This window comes from Hyperolius riggenbachi, chromosome 4 (genome assembly GCF_040937935.1).
Source record: "Hyperolius riggenbachi isolate aHypRig1 chromosome 4, aHypRig1.pri, whole genome shotgun sequence".
Classification (NCBI taxonomy): Eukaryota; Metazoa; Chordata; class Amphibia; order Anura; family Hyperoliidae; genus Hyperolius; species Hyperolius riggenbachi.
Genome location: NC_090649.1, coordinates 316,689,286 through 316,704,392, shown reverse-complemented (window position 1 = coordinate 316,704,392; position 15,107 = coordinate 316,689,286). Strand labels below are relative to the sequence as shown.

At 45.4% G+C, this 15,107-nt stretch overlaps 1 protein-coding gene across 1 annotated transcript in view; it reads left to right on the top strand.

The window, feature by feature from the left end:
• The window catches only part of ZC2HC1B (zinc finger C2HC-type containing 1B), a 51,517-nt gene extending 37,048 nt beyond the window's left edge, over positions 1-14,469 (top strand). The window contains exons 7-8 of the mRNA XM_068279506.1: positions 1,189-1,276; positions 14,293-14,469. Of these exons, the coding sequence (XP_068135607.1) occupies positions 1,189-1,276; positions 14,293-14,338 (134 nt within the window). The 3' untranslated portion in view covers positions 14,339-14,469. The remainder of the gene's footprint in view (positions 1-1,188; positions 1,277-14,292) is intronic.
• The last annotated feature ends 638 nt before the right edge of the window (positions 14,470-15,107 follow it).

The following is a 15,107-nucleotide window of genomic DNA, read 5'->3' as shown; positions in this document are numbered from 1 at the left end:
CAGTTCCTCTCAAAAGCTCACCATTATTTTCTGACAATGATCCCTTCCAGTTCTGACAACATTTTGTCAGAACTGAAATATATCAGTTGCTGTCAGTAAAATATCAGTTGCTGTCAGTTATAGCTGAGTGGAGAACTGATGTACCAGGCAATGTCCATCTTTCCCTATGGCTCAAGTGGGCGATGTTACAGTTTAACTGTGTGCTGACCAGAAAGATGTTATGGGTAATGGCCATTTTCAAAATGGAGGACGGAAAATTCCCTTGATCACAGTGAACAAACAGTTCGCGGGACAGGAGAAAGACACTGAGGAGTAGACTACATGGAAGGTAAGTATGACTTGTGTATGCTTATTTTGACTTTTAATTTTCTGTTCAGGTTTTCTTTAATGACTAAAATGTAATAGGCATAGATGTGCAGCAAAGCAGCAAAACTGGGTGTATGTCTGGCATCCAGGTACAAAAATGAACGAGTCACACAGCTCTATACACAATTCTGACGTGATGCAGTAGATGTGTAGCTTCTTGCATAAGGGACAGTTATCTTTGCAAATGCTTTCTGTTTTAACAGGGCACAACTGTACTATGAAGTGCAGTTTTAGTAGAGGGCTTTTAGGATCCCTTTTGCCCACAACACAAATCCTGGTGGTTACGGCTGGAAAAAGTGGAGCATGCTGGCACAAAAGAAAAAGCAACTATGAAAAATGTTGTTCCACTCCCTGCCTATTTTATGCCATGACTCCCTATTCAATGCTTTAGGTTGTGTAAGAAATGACCTTGCTCCAGTGTAGGTGACACACATAGATTATGAGGACAAAGCACATTGTATGAAAATAATGCTTTGTGGATGGAGTCCTTGGAACCATTGATTTCCCACATTCATAGGATAACCCTTTCTGTTAAACCCTGCATTAATTTTCAACCATAAATATTGACCTTATGTACTGTTTTCCTGTAGTTCAGCTGTCGTTTTTTCATGTTATTTCAAATTGTGTGGTGATTTTATTCCAATAGTGCGTGCAGAAAGAGTAATGTTAAATATCACATGCTTAAAGTTAATGTATAGAATGCATAGATACATGAAGTGAAATATGTTTCCTGAAGATACTGTTTTCTGATATGGATGGTGAAGCTGAAATAAATATTAGAGGAATGTGTTAATATTGATTTGTTTGATTTTCAATTCAAAGGAAAGAATGTGTCCAAACAAAGCCAAAAGCCAAGAGAAGAAAAAGATGATTGTCAATATAAGAACAAGCCCCATACAGTTCCTTCTAGGTGTGTAAGTCTTCAGTAATTTCAGTGATGTTCAGTGGCATAGCTAAGGAGCTGTGGGCCCCGATGCAAGTTTTACAATGGGGCCCCTCAAGCACTATATGAATAACAATTGATACGGCGCACCAAAACCTGACAATGGCAACTACAGTGTCAGAGGTGCAAGAAGGGGATGGGGAACAGCTTGTTAATGATTACCACTATTCAAAGTATCTATAAAAGTGATTATTATGAGCAGAGGACCAATAGAGAGCTAATACTGTAGTTGAGGGAGTGTCCTTCGGGGCCCCTCTGGCCCAAGGGCCCCGATGCGGTCGCTACCTCTGCACCCCCTATTGCTACGCCCCTGGTGATGTTCCATATACTGCATCAACTGAGAGTGGAAATTTCAACTTTACAAACACACAAAAGCAAAGCTTACAGGCACAGACGTTTTAGCACCTTAAACTCTGCCAACCACGGAACCTGCAAACCCCAACACAAACGCCAAGCACCAAACATTAAAAGTTTGAACTTTAATTTCAAGGAAAGCCTGTTCCTTACTAATACCATCATTACTGTCATTTGACACTCACACTGGGGCACCTCTTCTCACCCTGTATAGTCTAGTCCCCCTCTTAAGTGCAGTCCCTGTTACTGATCTCCAGTGGTTCCAGAGGACCTTTTCTGTTGGAATGCGACCAAAGTCTGGAAGAGGACTTTCCAAGACTGATTTCTCCACATTCCTATTACAGTGGTTGTGTAAGAGCAGCCTATGGGCTTGATTCACAAAGCGGTGCTAACTGTTTAGCACGGGTGTGCTAAACAGTTAGCACGTGAAGTGCCGTTCGCGGACTTTTGCACCCGCAAAGTGGCGCGATTCACGCAATTCACGGCAAATTGCGCGCGCAAAAGTCCGCGATCGCACGAATCGCGGCAGTTGGCACCGCTTTGTGAATCAAGCCCTTTGTCTGTAAGTAATGTTTGTTGTTGGGTAAATTTTCCCCATAATTGAAAGTACTACACCATCTTGGCGTTCTGTCTGCTTTCTTTTCCCAGTCACTGGAGTTCTTTCCCAGTCACTGGAGTTCAACGTGGAATCTCAACATACTGGAAACCCCAAACTAGCTTGTCTGTACAGAAATTGTTAGCAAAACTGTCCTCCGGACAATCACCAACTATATTTCCAGACAGTAGTAATGGAGCATCTGTATGTATCTCAAGAGAATGGATTATGCTCCAATAACACAACATTGATGGAAATCCATAATATACATTACTACAGCATGAAAAGTCTCCAATCAGTCCAAAAAAGTTCCTGTCATGGGAGCTCACAATACATTTTTTGTTAGACTACTGCAGTTGGACAAGGCATTTTAACATCCCTTTGTCACACGTTGGATGTTGATGCATTTTAAAGGGGAACTGAAGAGAGAGGTATATGGAGGCTGTCATGTTTATTTCCTTTTAATCAATACCAGTTGCCTGGCAGCCCTGCTGGTCTATTTCTCTACAGTAGTATCTGATTAAAACCAGAAACAAGCATGCAGCTAGTCTTGTCAGATCAGACTTATAAGTCTGAACCACTGAAACACCTGATCTGCTGCATGCTTGTTCAGGGGCTATGGCTAATAGTATTAGAGGCAGAGGATCAGCAGGGCTGCCAGGCAACTGGTATTGTCTAAAAGGAAATAAACATGACAGCCTCCATATACCTCTCTCTTCAGTTCCCCTTTAAAGTATACTTGAACAAATAGGCCCTGATTCATTTAAGGGAAGTAAAATCTATGTGAACACACAGCACGTGTCAGTTTTACCAACAATAACGGCTGCAGAGTAATGTGATGGTGCAAATAGTGCAACTCACTTTTTGTACACAACGCATGCATTGCTAGTATAGCATGTATTATACTATTTGTGTGAATGGCATAGTATGTTCTATACTAGCAACATGCATATTGTATACATAACCTGAGTTGCGCTATTTGCCAATAGAGATGGGCCGAACCTCCGATTTTAGGTTCGCGAACCGGGTTCGCGAACTTTCGCGTAACGTTCGGTTCGCGTTAAAGTTCGCGAACCGCAATAGACTTCAATGGGGATGCGAACTTTGAAAAAAAAAAAATAATTATACTGGCCACAAAACTGATGGAAAAGATGTTTCAAGGGGTCTAACACCTGGAGGGGGGGCATGGCGGAGTGGGATACATGCCAAAAGTCCCGGGGAAAAATCTGGATTTGACGCAAAGCAGCGTTTTAAGGGCAGAAATCACATTGAATGCTAAATGACAGGCCTAAAGTGCTTTAAAACATCTTGCATGTGTATACATCAATCAGGTAGTGTAATTGGCGGGTTCACTGAACAGTACAGGTATACAGTGGCGGGTTCACTGAACACAACAGGTATGCAGTGGCGGGTTCACTGAACAGGTATACAGTGGCGGGTTAACTGAACAGAACAGGTATACAGTGGCGGGTTCACAGAACAGGTATGCAGTGGCAGGTTCACTGAACACAACAGGTATGCAGTGGCGGGTTCACTAAACAGGTATACAGTGGCGGGTCCACTGAACAGAACAGGTATGCAGTGGCGGGTTCACTGAACACAACAGGTATGCAGTGGCGGGTTCACTGAACACAACAGGTATGCAGTGGCGGGTTCACTGAACAGGTATGCAGTGGCGGGTTCACTGAACAGTACAGGTATACAGTGGCGGGTTCACTGAACACAACAGGTATGCAGTGGCGGGTTCACTGAACAGGTATGCAGTGGCGGGTTCACTGAACAGTACAGGTATACAGTGGCAGGTTCACTGAACACAACAGGTATGCAGTGGCGGGTTCACTGAACAGTACAGGTATACAGTGGCAGGTTCACTGAACAGGTATGCAGTGGCGGGTTCACTGAACAGTACAGGTATACAGTGGCAGGTTCACTGAACACAACAGGTATGCAGTGGCGGGTTCACGGAACACAACAGGTATGCAGTGGCGGGTTCACTGAACAGAACAGGTATACAGTGGCGGGTTCACAGAACAGGTATGCAGTGGTGGGTTCACAGCACAGGTATGCAGTGGCAGGTTCACTGAACAGGTATGCAGTGATGGGTTCACAGCACAGGTATGCAGTGGCAGGTTCACTGAACAGGTATGCAGTGATGGGTTCACAGCACAGGTATGCAGTGGTGGGTTCACAGCACAGGTATGCAGTGGCAGGTTCACTGAACAGGTATGCAGTGGTGGGTTCACAGTACAGGTATGCAGTGGTGGGTTCACAGAACAGGTATGCAGCCAGCCAGGAACAAGTTAAGCCTAACTAATCTTTCCCTGAGAGACAGTCTGCAGCAGCTCGCCCTACTCTCACTAACGCAGGCAGCACACGAGTGACCGTAATGGCCGCCGCTGCCTGCCTTATATAAGGGGGGGTGGGGCTCCAGGGGCTAGTGTAGCCTAATTGGCTACACTGGGCCTGCTGACTGTGATGTAGAGGGTCAAAGTTGACCCTCAAGGTGCATTATGGGGCGAACCGAACTTCCGCAAAGGTTCGCCAGCGGGACGCGAACGCGAACCACCAAAGTTCGCGTGGAACCGTTCGCCGGCGAACCGTTCGGCCCATCTCTATTTGCCAACACACCTTGTTGCTTGTATTAGTGCCAGTAACATTGGCATGCGCTGCCATATACTATATTATGTGATTATTTTCTGATGTGGCTCACATACGTTATTTTATACTATATTGTTATTTTTTTTAGTGGGCTGCAATACTTTATTTTAGAAGGTGGAGTTTGTGTGACTTCATTTTCTGCTTTAGCTGAGTAGCATGAATTAACTAATCAGATTCCTAGCCCCATGGTGCCACATGGAAATCGTTTTCATGTGTTTTTTTTCTTCAGCTGCACAATTTACTGCCCACTTTATCCATTTCAGTTTTAAACTGGCACAGCTGGCTGGAGACTTATAGTTCACAGGAAGTGGGATTTCATAAACTGGTTTTCTGAACAGGAAGCCAGCTATTGCAGGCTTATAACGTGTGTGGATATGTTCACAGCAGTAAGTTAACACAGCAGCATAACAGATTTTTACATTTGAATTTGCAGTGCCATATGTAATACTTATAATTAACTCTAAATAATGTGTGCTTTCAGATTTTAGCCATAGACTATGAGAAAGCATGCAGATCACATGTCTGACTGAAGTCTGACTGGATTAGCTGCATGCTTGTTTCAGGTGTGTCAAGCAGGAGTCACACTTGTCTTTCTGTTTCCTGTGTATATTTTTCAGCACGTTTTCTGCACACTATGTGCGTTTGTATGCAGAAAAACAGGCACATTTTTTCACAGCAACTAATGTAATTGATTGAAAAAACGCACACAATGTGCAGAATTATGCTGCAGGATGTCAGTTTTTTTCTGCATGTGAAAAAAAGCATTCAAGTGTGAACTAGCCCATTAGTTAACATTGGTTCTCAGTTTAAATGAGATTTTCTGTGCAGAAAACACCCACAAAAGTAGACAAGCATAACCCCTGCCTCAGATACTACTACAGATATCAGCAGGACATGCAGGCATCTGGTATTGTTTAACCACCCTGGCGTTCTATTAAGATCGCCAGGGCGGCTGCGGGAGGGTTTTTTTTAAATAAAAAAAAACGATTACATGCAGCCAACTGAAAGTTGGCTCCATGAAAGCCCACTAGAGGGTGCTCCTGATGCGTACTTCTGATCGCCTCCGACGATCAGAAGTAACAAGAAATGCCGCAATAAGCGGCATTTCTTGTTCCGTGTTCCTCGTCGCCATGGCGACGAGCGGAGTGGCGTCATGGACGTCAGCCGACGTCCTGACGTCAGACGCCTCCGATCCAGCCCTTAGCGCTGGCCGGAAGTGATTGGTCCGGCTGCGCAGGGCTCGGGCGGCTGGGGGGCCCCTTTAGCACACGCGGCTGGCAAAGTGCCGGCTGCGTGTGCTTCTTTTTATTTGAAGCAAATCGGCCCAGCAGGGCCTGAGCAGCGCCCTCCGGCGGTAATGGACGAGCTGTGCTTGTCCATACCGCTAAGGAGGTTAAAGAAACTCTGAAGTGAGTCTAAATTCCAGTTTTTAACTAGTATTTATGTAACACACTATAGGTAATGCTAAAACGCCGCATCCCTGCGGCAATACAAGGGGTTTATATCCCCCAAATCCCCTATGCAAAATCCACAACTTTCTTGGTCGTGGATTTTGCTGCTCATGGAGGCAGAGCTTTGAGCTGCAGCTCTGCCTCCATGCATGTCAATCCACTGCAGAGCTCCGCCTCTCCCCCACCCTTCTCAGTGAAGGAAGATTGAGAGGGGCGGGGAGAGACGGCGATCAGCGGGGATTGATGCGCCAAGAGGCAGAGCTACAGCCATAAGCTCTGCCTCTATGAGGAAGCACTCCCTGGACCTAGCAGAGGGGATTCAGGGGTATAAACCCCTCGTTTTGCAGTGGGGATGCGGCGGTTTAGCATTACCTATAGTGCTTTACATAAATACTAGTTAAAGTGAACCTAAAGTCACAAAAAAAAAACCGAGATGAACTCACCTGGGGCTTCCCTCAGCCCCCTGCAGACGATCGGTGCCCTCGCAGCCCCGCTCTGACGCTCCAGGACCCGCTGGCGAGCACTTCCGGTTTGGCCGTCACCGGCCGACAGGCATGGGAACGCGAGTGATTGTTCGCGTTCCCAGCCTGTATATCGCCCCCTATGCTGCTATTGCGTCTGCAGGGGGCTGAGGGAAGCCCCAGGTGAGTTCCTCTCGTTTTTTTTTTTTACTTTAGGTTCTCTTTAAAAACTGGAATTTAGACTCACTTCAGAGTCTCTTTAAAAGGAAATAAATATGGCAGCCTTCATATCCCTCTTCCTTTGGATTTCCTTTAAACATGTGATTTGCCATTTGTGGAATGAAGTAGGGTATCTGGGAACTGAAATTTAGTTTCTTAACAAATCCTATTTCACCTTCTCTCTTAATGAAAAGTGATGTACTTATTAGGGCAATTTCTGCGTTATTTGTTCAATGCTTGAGCTGACATGATGACAGCATTTTCTGCTATTCACATAACTGTATACCATTGAAATGAGGTCTGCAGGCACATTTGTATTCTTCCTACAATGTGGGTAAGACTGCCAGGCCTCAGGTGGCATTGCTTGAATGAGTTGATCATCTGATGGAGGTATATTTTTAAGGTCATTCTGACAAAGCCAATAGCCTCATGATTCATGAGGCTAAAAGAGGAACAATAGCAGAATGGTCTCACTGTTGCCAGTCCACACTTTACTCTTATGTCATGCTTAAGCTTGTTGCCAGGGTGCTCTACTTTTAGATCAATTCCTTATTTATGCCTCCTTTCCTAGCTGGCAAGCCTGTTTTTCTATTCATGTGAAAGCACTCAGAAGAAGTACACTTTTACTAGGCAAACTTAGGCGGCAAGGAATTATATATACTTCTATAGCCCACTGTTGTTCATAGAGATCTTTACCACAGATAATCTTAGAAAACTTCAAGGGCACCTGAAGTGAGAGGGATGTGGAGGCTGCCATATTTATTTCCTTTTAAAGAAAACCTGAGGTAAAACAAGCTACGCCCCAATCTACTTAGCCAGGGCTTCCTCCAGCCCCTTGTAGTCGACACGTCCCTCGTTGCATCTCCGCTCCCAGCCACCAGCCCTGGGTCCCAGCCGTTGCAGAAGCTGTCCTCTACTGTGCCTGCGCGAGCCCCGCTGTTAATCACTCGCATGTGGGCTGGAGTGTTCTACTGCACCTGCGCAGACACTCCAGCCCATGTGTGACTCTGGGTTGGGGGAAGGGAAGCGGAGCTGTGATAAGGGACATGACGGCTGCAAGGGGCTGGAGGAAGCCCCGGGTAAGTAGATCGGGGGATAGCTTGTTTTGCCTGATGTTTTCTTTAACCACTTAATGACCGCCCACTGCACAGGGGCGGCCGGAAAGTGGATCCCGCAAGGACCAGCTCATGCCCAGAGGCGGCGGTCCTTGTAGGGGCATGGACGGAGCGATCACGTCATCCGTGACATGATCCTCCGCCGGCGCCTGGCTCCACCCCCCTCGCGCTGTAGCCCGCCGGCCGTTCGGAAGCGCCGGCGGGTTACTAGCACCCGGATTGCCGCATACAAAGTGTATAATACACTTTGTAATGTATACAAAGTGTATTATACAGGTTGCCTCCTGCCCTGGTGGTCCCAGTGTCCGAGGGACCACCAGGGCAGGCTGCAGTCACCCTAGTCTGCACCCAAGCACACTGATTCCCCCCCCCTGCCCCCTGATCGCCCACAGCACCCCTCAGACCCCCCCCCTGCCCACCCCCCAGACCACTGTTTGCACCCAATCACCCCCCTAATCACCCATCAATCACTCCCTGTCATTATCTGTCAACGCTATTTTTTTTTATTCCCTAAACTGCCCCCTGCTCCCTCCTGATCACCCCCCACCCCTCAGATTCTCCCCAGACCCCCCCCCCAGACCCCACCCCCCTGTGTACTGTATGCATCTAACCCCCTGATCACCTGTCAATCACCTGTCAATCACCTATCAATCACCTGTCAATCACCCATCAATCACCCATCAATCACCCCCTGTCACTGCCACCCATCAATCAGCCCCTAACCTGCCCCTTGCGGGCAATCTGATCACCCACCCACACCAATAGATCGCCCGCAGATCCGACGTCAGATCACCTCCCAAGTGCAGTGTTTACATCTGTTCTCTACCCTAAACACCCACTAATTACCCATCAATTACCCCCTATCACCACCTGTCACTGTTACCCATCAGATCAGACCCTAATCTGCCCCTTGCGGGCACCCAATCACCCGCCTACACGCTCAGATTGCCCTCAGACCCCCCCCCCCCCCTTATCAACTTGCCAGTGCAATATTTACATCTGTTCTTCCCTGTAATAACCCACTGATCACCTGTCAATCATCTGTCAATCACCCATCAATCCCCCCCTGTCACTGCCACCCATCAATCACCCCCTGTCACTGCCACCCATCAATCAGCCCCTAACCTGCCCCTTGCGGGCAATCTGGTCACCCACCCACACCAATAGATCGCCCGCAGATCCGACGTCAGATCACCTCCCAAGTGCAGTGTTTACATTTGTTCTCTACCCTAAACACCCACTAATTACCCATCAATCACCCATCAATCACCCCCTATCACCACCTGTCACTGTTACCCATCAGATCAGACCCTAATCTGCCCCTTGCGGGCACCCAATCACCCGTCTACACACTCAGATTGCCCTCAGACCCCCCCTTATCAATTCGCCAGTGCAATATTTACATCTGTTCTTCCCTGTAATAACCCACTGATCACCTGTCAATCAGCTGTCAATCACCCTTCAATCACCCCCTGTCACTGCCACCCATCAATCACCCCCTGTCACTGCCACCCATCAATCAGCCCCTAACCTGCCCCTTGCGGGCAATCTGATCACCCACCCACACCAATAGATCGCCTGCAGATCCGACGTCCGATCACTTCCCAAGTGCAGTGTTTACATCTGTTCTCTACCCTAAACACCCACTAATTACCCATCAATCACCCCCTGTCACTGCTACCTATCAGATTAGACCCCTATCTGCCCCTAGGGCACTCAATCACCCGCCCACACCCTCAGAACGCCCTCAGACCCCAGCCCTGATCACCTCGCCAGTGCATTGCTTGCATCTATTCCCCCCTCTAATCACACCTTGAGACACCCATCAATCACCTCCTGTCACCCCCTACCACACCTACCCATCAGATCAGGCCTTAATTTGCCCCGTGTGGGCTCCTGAGCACTTGGCCAAACCCTCAGATCCCCCTCAGACCCCCTTCCGATCACCTCCCCAGTGCATTGATTGCATCTATTTTCCCCTCTAACCACCCCCTGAGACACCCATCAATCACCTCCTGTCACCCCCCTAGCACTCCTATCCCTCAGATCAGGCCCAATACAACCTGTCATCTAAAAGGCCACCCTGCTTATGACCGGTTCCACAAAATTCGCCCCCTCATAGACCACCTGTCATCAAAATTTGCAGATGCTTATACCCCTGAACAGTCATTTTGAGACATTTGGTTTCCAGACTTCTCACGATTTTGGGCCCGTAAAATGCCAGGGCGGTATAGGAACCCCACAAGTGACCCCATTTTAGAAAAAAAGACACCCCAAGGTATTCTGTTAGGTGTATGACAAGTTCATAGAAGATTTTATTTTTTGTCAAAAGTTAGCGGAAATTGATTTTTATTGTTTTTTTTTTCACAAAGTGTAATTTTTCACTAACTTGTGACAAAAAATAAAATCTTCTATGAACTCGCCATACACCTAACGGAATACCTTGGGGTGTCTTCTTTCTAAAATGGGGTCACTTGTGGGGTTCCTATACTGCCCTGGCATTTTAGGGGCCCTAAACCGTGAGCAGTAGTCTAGAAAACAAATGCCTCAAAATGACCTGTGAATAGGACGTTGGGCGCCTTAGCGCACCTAGGATGCAAAAAAGTGTCACACATGTGGTACCGCCGTACTCAGGAAAAGTAGTATAATGTGTTTTGGGGTGTATTTTTACACATACCCATGCTGGGTGGGAGAAATCTCTCTGTAAATGGACAATTGTGTGTAAAAAAAATCAAACAATTGTCATTTACAGAGATATTTCTCCCACCCAGCATGGGTATGTGTAAAAATACACCCCAAAACACATTATACTACTTCTCCTGAGTACGGCGGTACCACATGTGTGGCACTTTTTTACACCCTAAGTACGCTAAGGGGCCCAAAGTCCAATGAGTACCTTTAGGATTTCACAGGTCATTTTGCGACATTTGGTTTCAAGACTACTCCTCACGGTTTAGGGCCCCTAAAATGCCAGGGCAGTATAGGAACCCCACAAATGACCCCATTCTAGAAAGAAGACACCCAAAGGTATTCCGTTAGGAGTATGGTGAGTTCATAGAAGATTTTATTTTTTGTCACAAATTAGCGGAAAATGACACTTTGTGAAAAAAAAAACAATTAAAATCAATTTCCGCTAACTTGCGACAAAAAATAAAAGCTTCTATGAACTCGCCATACTCCTAACGGAATACCTTGGGGTGTCTTCTTTCTAAAATGGGGTCATTAGTGGGGTTCCTATACTGCCCTGGCATTTTAGGGGCCCTAAACCGTGAGGAGTAGTCTTGAAACAAAAATGACCTGTGAAATCCTAAAGGTACTCATCGGACTTTGGGCCCCTTAGCGCAGTTAGGGTGCAAAAAAGTGCCACACATGTGGTATCGCGGTACTAAGGAGAAGTAGTATAATGTGTTTTGGGGTGTATTTTTACACATACCCATGCTGAGTGGGAGAAATATCTCTGTAAATGGACAATTGTGCGTAAAAAAAAATCAAACAATTGTCATTTACAGAGATATTTCTCCAACCCAGCATGGGTATGTGTAAAAATACACCCCAAAACACATTATACTACTTCTCTTGAGTACGGCAATACCACATGTGTGGCACTTTTTTGCAGCCTAACTGCGCTAAGGGGCCCAAAGTCCAATGAGCACCTTTAGGCTTTACAGGGGTGCTTACAATTTAGCACCCCCCAAAATGTCAGGACAGTAAACACACCCCACAAATGACCCCATTTTGGAAAGTAGACACTTCAAGGTATTCAGAGAAGAGCATAGTGAGTCCGTGGCAGATTTCATTTTTTTTGTCGCAAGTTAGAAGAAATGGAAACTTTTTTTTTTTTGTCACAAAGTGTCATTTTCCGCTTACTTGTGACAAAAAATAATATCTTCTATGAACTCACTATGCCTCTCAGTGAATACTTTGGGATGTCTTCTTTCCAAAATGGGGTCATTTGGGGGGTATTTATACTATCCTGGAATTCTAGCCCCTCATGAAACATGTCAGGTGGTCAGAAAAGTCAGAGATGCTGGAAATGGGAAAATTCACTTTTTGCACCATAGTTTGTAAACGCTATAACTTTTACCCAAACCAATAAATATAGGCTGAATGTTTTTTTTTAATCAAAAACATGTTTGTCCACATTTTTCGCGCTGCATGTATACAGAAATGTTACTTTATTTGAAAAATGTCAGCACAGAAAGTTAAAAAAATCATTTTTTTGACAAAATTCATGTCTTTTTTGATGAATATAATAAAAAGTAAAAATCGCAGCAGCAATCAAATAGCACCAAAAGAAAGCTTTATTAGTGACAAGAAAAGGAGCCAAAATTCATTTAGGTGGTAGGTTGTATGAGCGAGCAATAAACCGTGAAAGCTGCAGTGGGCTGAATGGAAAAAAAGTGCCTGGTCCTTAAGGGGGGTAAAGCCCACGGTCCTCAAGTGGTTAAGCAATACCAGTTGTCTGGCTGTTCTGATAATCCTCTGCCTCTAATACTTCTAGAGATATACTATGAACAAGCATATGCAAATCAAATGTTTTTGACTGAAGTCTGACTGAATTAGCTGCATGCTTGTTTCTGGTGTTATTCAGACACTATTGCAGCCAAATAGATCAGCAGGGCTGCCAGGCAACTGGTAATGTTTAACCAGTTGAGGACCACAGGCTTACATCCCCCCCCAGTGACCAGGAGGGCCGTGCAGCTTTAACAGTGTGCTGCACGGCCATACAACTTAGCAGCCAAGTTAGTCTGCCCCCCCTTTTCTGCCCACCAAAAGAGCTTTCAGTTGGTGGGCTCTGATTGCTGCTGCAGTGTTTGTTGTTTTTTTTTATTAATTTAAAACTATTCTTTTTTTTTAATTAAATTTCCCTATTTTTCTTTAATTTACATCCTTCCCCTCTCCCTCCCCCGCTGAAATCAAATAGGTGATCAGCTCTCATAGGCATCAGCCTATGAGAGGGGGTCACATTGTGGGCCACTTGAGGGGACAGCTTTGTCGCATAGATCGCAGCGCTGTATAAAGAAAAAAAAAACATTTTTCTTCTAACAGCCTGCTATCCACGACCTAGCAAGCTGTTTATGGAGAGGAGTTCCATAACTAAAGCCGGGATCCCCTCTAATCTCCTCCCTCAGGACTTGACACCAATCGGCATTAGGCGGTCCTGGGGGAGCCACTCTGCGGCTGCCGATCGGCATTAGGCGGTCACAGAGTGGTTAAAAAGAAATAATATGGCAGCCGCCATATTCTTCTAACTTCAGTTGTCCTTAAACAGTTAATTTTAGAAAGTGCAGCAGTAAAGGTGACCATACATCATATCTCCTCATTTATATGCGATCATCATTGTGAACCCATCATATTACTGAAGGAGACAGCTGCCATGCAGGGAATGCTCATTATATCCACTCTTTATCGGGTGTTCCTCATACTGAACAGTGGCTGGTCCCACAGCCACTGATATACTGAAGCCATTGTTTTTGATACAACAAACTGGCCCTCTTAAGGATTCTGTGCTATGGATCTTGAAGCTACAGCATGTGGACAAGAGGATGTGACATGTGCAGTCCAGCAGATCTAAAATGGCTCATTCTATATACAGTGAATGCTGTTGATAGTTAGCAGTTTGTTGTAGTTAGTTTGTTTTAAAAACTTTTACATCTTCTAAATTGATAAATTACTTAACCTTTTCCAGACATAGGTGATTGAAACATACGCCATTTGCTAGAAATGATTGATGAGATGCTAAATTTCTGTTTTGATGTCGATTTTTGCTATTTGTATGCAGCTTGGAACATGACTAACAAAACATAGTTACAATTTGGATTGACCCCGTATTTAAGCCAATCACAGTGAGCACAGTGTAAAAATAGGAGAAAGAAAGTGGGCCTTGAAGGGCCAGAACGGTGTGGTCCTGAAAGGGTTAAACGCATTAGAAATGTTCTTTGTGGTTTTTACTGCCTGTGGTAATTCTTGTCTGTCCAATCCACCTTAGCTTGTAGTGGTCTAGAAACATTCAATAAACGTAGTTGTAGAAATATGTGAAGAGGAAGGGACTATTACCACCGTGCAGAGCACATAACCTACAAAAAATTGTATTTATAATTAAAATGACTTTGATTATTTTTGTTGTCAGTTGGCAGGTCCAGAACAGCAAGAAAGAAATGAAGAAGGCAATGTAATACTTGGACAGATTCAATCAACTGTAAGTCATTGTTTCTTTCAGTCAGAATACATCTCATTGATTGGATAAGAAGAAAGCACGTAAAATGAACCCTTTGGAACATCCTTTAAATAAATGATCTGAAATTAAGTATCATTGTGAACCTGGTGAGATTTTTAAAGTCTGATGAATACCACTGAAAATAATTTCTGTAGTGCAAAAACAAAGGCATCACAGTGTAAGCTCTTATAGAATAGAGTTGGAGTACTACTACTTCTACCGATATCCAATTTTGGGATTCACTTGCTCCTTCTCATATCCCTAACTTACGCATTTAACCTCTGCTCTAAGCTCACAACATATTCATTCTCCTGCTGTAGATACACAAGCTGTGTTGGTGAGAGAACTACTAAGTCAATATTGATGATGCATGGAACCCTACCTGTTTTGAAAACATATCCCACGTGAATACTTATAATAGTCTCAGGCAAATGGTCAAACTTTGGTCTTGACCAGTTTCCTCTCCGCTATACAGTTAACGCAAATCCATTCCTCCCGGGCCACTTTGATCCCCCGCTGGACGGCTTGGTACAAGTCAGAGTTGACTGTAAAAGTGCAGCCTGACTGCGCGCATGACCCCATTGCGCTCCCGTCGCCGTGTACGTTTTGTGCCTGTGCAATACTACTGCACAGCTGCAGAAAGCTCCCGGCAATAGGGGCACACGTGCTGCCAGACTGCGCATGTGACGACTGAAGCCGACTTGTTGAATTAACTGGGCCGGCTAGCG